Source organism: Tachysurus fulvidraco, chromosome 13 (assembly GCF_022655615.1).
Source record: "Tachysurus fulvidraco isolate hzauxx_2018 chromosome 13, HZAU_PFXX_2.0, whole genome shotgun sequence".
Lineage (NCBI taxonomy): Eukaryota > Metazoa > Chordata > Actinopteri > Siluriformes > Bagridae > Tachysurus > Tachysurus fulvidraco.
In genome coordinates, this window is record NC_062530.1 from 25,338,174 (window position 1) to 25,343,113 (window position 4,940).

A 4,940-nucleotide genomic window follows, 5' to 3' on the forward strand; every position below is an offset into this window, starting at 1 on the left:
TCATCTGTGGCGACATATTTTATAACATAGCCCAGATGCTTGGTGTTAAGAATTCATATGAAAAGTTTATTAGAGCAGAGAATCCAAATTGCAATTCAAAAAATCATAAAATAAGGTTACAAAATAAGGTGAGATATTACTGTCATAAGAGGGCAAAGAATAAAGGCAAACAAATCCAATCGCATAAACAGTAACTCAGAAAAACTGGAAAAAGAAGCATAGGTCATACACGTGGATAACTAACAATTGTAAATGGCACTGGCTCGGTCTGCATTGGAATTGATAATACCTTGTGTTGAACACTGGTGTGAACACGGTTTAAATAAAACACAGAAGTATCCTTAGCCCAGAAGAGGCTCAATACTCAGGTGAAGACTCCCTCTGGTGATTTTGGGTAGATGTTGTGGGTTGGGATGTCACAGTTTTTCTTTTTCGTCTAGTGTGTGTTTTAGGTACTTTAAGCTTAGTCCCTACCATGGGAATGATAAAGACATTTAGCATGAGAGGGCTACCTTTATCCATGAACATAGATAAATTTAATAAAGTCCATTACCAATATAATATTCAGGTCAAACTGACAAACATTTTGGCATGTGGTCATTGTGGATTATTATATGTACATGTACATACATTTTTATTTTCTTCATTGGCTGTGTATATGCAAAAGTTGGGGAATGCCCTAACTCTCTCTTTCTCTCTCTCTCTCTCTCTCTCTCTCTCTCTCTCTCTCTCTCTCTCTCTCTCTCTCTCTCTATCTATCTATCTATCTATCCATCTATCTATCTCTTAAAGTGGCATTTTAGCAGGCATTATGAAAAAAACACATATTAATTAAGTAGTACATATGTATTAGTAAACACCACATATTGACAGCTAGGAATTCTGGGAGCTAAAATGGATTATATAAAAGCTTAAGTGTCTAGGTGGATTGGGAGGGATGAGAATGAGTTTCTTGCACACATGGCTTCTGTTCACTCAGGTGAGAGCAGCTGATCCTCCCTGCATCATCCAAGGACTGCCCAATCCTCCCCAATTCAGTAAAGATGGGGATATAATAATTGGGGGAATTTTTTCCATCCACAACAAATGGGAGCAGCCAGCTCAAACATTCACATCAGGGCCCAGAAAAGGAGAATGCATTCGTTCAAGGTGAGGGGGCATGAGGACAGGGCATTAGGATATTTTCAGTATAAATGGGGTTAAATCAAAAATATTTTTTTTGAATGATACTCATTGTGAATTTTACAAAACTCATTCTGAATTATATTCTGATTATGATTGTTGTTGTTTACAGTTTGACCCTGAAAGAATTTCAAAGTGCACAAACAATGGTCTTTGCAATTGAAGAAATCAACAACAGAAGTGATATTCTTCCTGGCATCAATTTGGGTTATAAAATTTATGATGCATGTGGATCAGTTGAAATAACCACAAGAGCTGCTTTATCCTTACTCAATGGTCATGGAGAAAATACAACTTCAGTTCACTGCTCCAAACCTGACACTGTTCAAGCAATTATAGGACAATCATCATCTACCCCAGCTATTGCCATATCTACTACAGTGGGACCTTTGCGCATTCCTGTGGTAAATCATTTCATCTTATTTTTAAATTATAAAAATGGATTTAACTAAAATGTAATTTTCATTGCATGCTAAGTAGGCGATTTGCATTAATATTTATTAAATGAAAACATACCAAGTGGTATTATGTACAGTTTATATTTAAACCAATTACATTCATTACAGGTTAGTCACATTGCATCATGTGCATGTCTGAGTGACAGAAAAAAACACCCATCTTTCTTCAGAACTGTTCCCAGTGATTACCACCAGAGCAGAGCTTTGGCAAAGCTTATCAAACATTTTGGATGGACCTGGGTGGGGGCTGTGTGCAGTGATAATGACTATGGGAATAATGGTATAAGTGCATTTATTAGTGCTGCCAAAGAAGAGGGAATCTGTATTGAATATTCCAAAGCATTTATTAAGACAGACTCCAGAGACAAAATTCTCAATGTAGTTGAAATGATCAAGGCTTCAACCTCCAAAGTGATTGTAGCTTTTGTTGCATACTCTGACTTTGGTTTTCTTCTGAGGGAAATGGTCTTGCAGAACATTACTGGGTTTCAGTGGATTGGAAGTGAGTCCTGGATCTCCGATTTAAATACTTCCAAAGCTGAATGGAAACATATTCTAAAAGGTTCTGTGGGTTTTGCTATCCCAAACACTAAAATCGATGGCCTAGGGTCTTTTCTGAATAAGCTTAATCCAATGTCTGATGTAGCTGTTTACAAAGAGTTGTGGGAGACCATATTTGATTGTAAGTTTCCCACAGAAGACAATACTGAGCTTAAACAATTGTGCAAGGGCAATGAAAGTCTCAGTCACGTTCAAAACATTTATACAGATGTATCAGACTTGCGAGTTGCAAATAATGTCTATAAGGCTGTGTATGCTGTGGCTTATGCCCTACATAACAGTTACAGATGTTCAGAGAGTGACAGTGGACCAGAAGGTGCTAATGTGTGTACAATCCTAGCAGATAACCAGCAACAATGGAAGGTAAGTATAACAAAATAAACTTGAAAAAAAAAATTATACTTTTACACATAAATTAAGAGTATGCACTGGTTCCTTTAGATAGTGAATGAGTTGAAGAAAATCCGTTTCATGACTACAACAGGAGAGGATGTATTCTTTGATGAGAATGGAGACCCAGCAGCACGCTATGATGTGCTGAACTGGCAGCAAGGTAACGACGGTAAAACAGTATTTGTTAAAGTGGGCTTCTATGATGCCTCTCTGCAAACACACCTTCAGCTGTCACTTAACAACAAAAGTATAGTCTGGGCCAACAATAAACCACAGGTAAATAACAGTATATATGACAATAGATTATGTTCATATAGATTGTGTATGGTGAATTCATAAATACAGCAAAATATTATTACTGAAATGCCATAAAGTATTATTTCAGAAAATAATAAATATATGCACTTTGTAATGTTTTGCAGGTGCCAGTCTCTGTGTGTAGTCCAAGTTGTCCCCCAGGTACCAGGAAGGCTGTACAAAAAGGAAAGCCAATCTGCTGCTTTGACTGTATACCATGTGCAGAGGGTGAAATCAGCAATATTTCAGGTATAATAAATACAGGAACCAAAATACAATGCAATATGCATGTCAAATAACCAATTTCTTTTCTTCAGATTCTATATCTTGCATCGAGTGCCCTCCTGAACTGTGGTCTAATGAAAAGCGAGATAACTGTGTCTTGAAGTTGGTGGAATTCCTGTCATATGAGGAGTTAATGGGAATCATTCTTGTATCATTTTCTTTGTTAGGAGCATTGTTCACTATCTGTATTGCTGTAATTTTCTTTAAACACAAGGACACACCAATTGTTAGAGCAAATAATTCTGAACTGAGCTTCTTGCTGCTCTTTTCTCTGACTCTGTGTTTCCTATGTTCACTTACTTTCATTGGTCAGCCCTCTGAGTGGTCCTGTATGCTGCGCCACACAGCGTTTGGGATCACCTTTGTCCTCTGTATCTCCTGTGTTTTGGGGAAAACTGTAGTGGTGTTAATGGCCTTCAGGGCTACACTTCCAGCCAGTAATGTCATGAAATGGTTTGGGCCTCTACAGCAGAGACTCAGTGTACTTGCCTTCACTCTTGTGCAGGTCATTATTTGTGTACTTTGGTTAACAATATCTCCACCTTTTCCATACAAAAATATGAACTACTACAAGGAAAAGATTATATTAGAATGTCATGTAGGCTCAGTTATAGGTTTCTGGGCTGTTCTGGGTTATATAGGATTTTTGGCTCTTTTGTGTTTTATCTTGGCTTTTCTGGCCCGGAAGCTGCCTGACAATTTCAATGAAGCCAAATTCATCACATTCAGCATACTTATATTCTGTGCAGTTTGGATCACATTTATTCCTGCTTATGTCAGCTCTCCTGGAAAATTCACTGTAGCTGTAGAGATATTTGCTATTTTAGCATCAAGCTTTGGTTTACTATTCTGCATATTTGTTCCAAAGTGTTATATAATTATACTGAAACCAGAAAAGAATACAAAGAAGCAAATGATGGGTAAAGCATCTGTGAATTGAATTAAGCTAGAACTTCAATATCTGTGGACAATACTAAAAATAATTATCTGACTTTGCAGTACAATTTACATATGGTTAGTCCAACGATATTGGTGTCATAAACAACAATGATTTCACATGTATTTATACATACATATTTTACCTCTCTTAAGAAACACACTCCACACATATTTGTAAATGCGTTGTCAAAGGCAATAAAATCATTAATAAAAGTAAATCTCCCCAAGCAGTTAAGCTATTTTATAAATAGCTTAGCTGTAAGATAATAAAGCATAATAGACATAAAATATAAAATCTACCATTATGACTGTTTTCTCCTTCATTATCCATCGTAAAAAATTTTTTTTTGAAAGAGGGCGTTTTTAGAAGACTTCCAGGAACACGCCCACTTTACGTCGTGGTAGCAAAATCCCTGAAATTTAGTGAATGCTGCAGGTGAATTCACATTTAAATGCAAGGATAGAAGGCAAACAGTTTTATTAAGAAAATAACAGTAAAAACATACACTAGGGAAAAAACTAAGTAACAAAAATATAGGAGACAGCAAAACAGGAACTGAATACCAAAAACATAAAACAGGACAAATCCAGTTAATAATTGACAATGACTCATCAAAAAAACACACAAGACAGCAGGTATAAATGGTAGAGATAATTAGAGAAACATAAGAAACAAATTTGCAGAGGCAAGAAGAGGATAAGTATTGGGCAGGGCAAACATACACAAGAACACAAAATTAAAAACAAAAGCACATGAACAGAATATAAACAAAAGGAATTGTCTAAGGCATCTATGACGTATAGATTTGTGTTGTTAGAATATAT

The 4,940-nt window shown here is 36.3% G+C and overlaps 1 protein-coding gene across 1 annotated transcript; it reads left to right on the forward strand.

Moving 5' to 3' along the window:
* Positions 1-1,006: 1,006 nt before the first annotated feature.
* Positions 1,007-4,116, forward strand: LOC113652567 (extracellular calcium-sensing receptor-like). Its single transcript, XM_027161687.2, has 6 exons — positions 1,007-1,149; positions 1,295-1,586; positions 1,749-2,564; positions 2,643-2,870; positions 3,017-3,140; positions 3,209-4,116. The coding sequence occupies exons 2-6, from the start codon at positions 1,329-1,331 to the stop codon at positions 4,114-4,116; spliced, it is 2,334 nt and encodes a 777-aa protein (XP_027017488.2). The 5' UTR covers positions 1,007-1,149; positions 1,295-1,328.
* Positions 4,117-4,940: the final 824 nt, after the last annotated feature.

Excerpts from the sequence above, each read along its gene's own strand:
- LOC113652567 (XM_027161687.2), top strand. The coding sequence starts at position 1,329 with ATGGTCTTTGCAATTGAAGAAATCAACAACAGAAGTGATATTCTTCCT. Across the intron at positions 1,587-1,748 it reads GACCTTTGCGCATTCCTGTG|GTTAGTCACATTGCATCATG; the intron begins GTAAATCATTTC and ends CATTCATTACAG. Across the intron at positions 3,141-3,208 it reads TGAAATCAGCAATATTTCAG|ATTCTATATCTTGCATCGAG; the intron begins GTATAATAAATA and ends TCTTTTCTTCAG.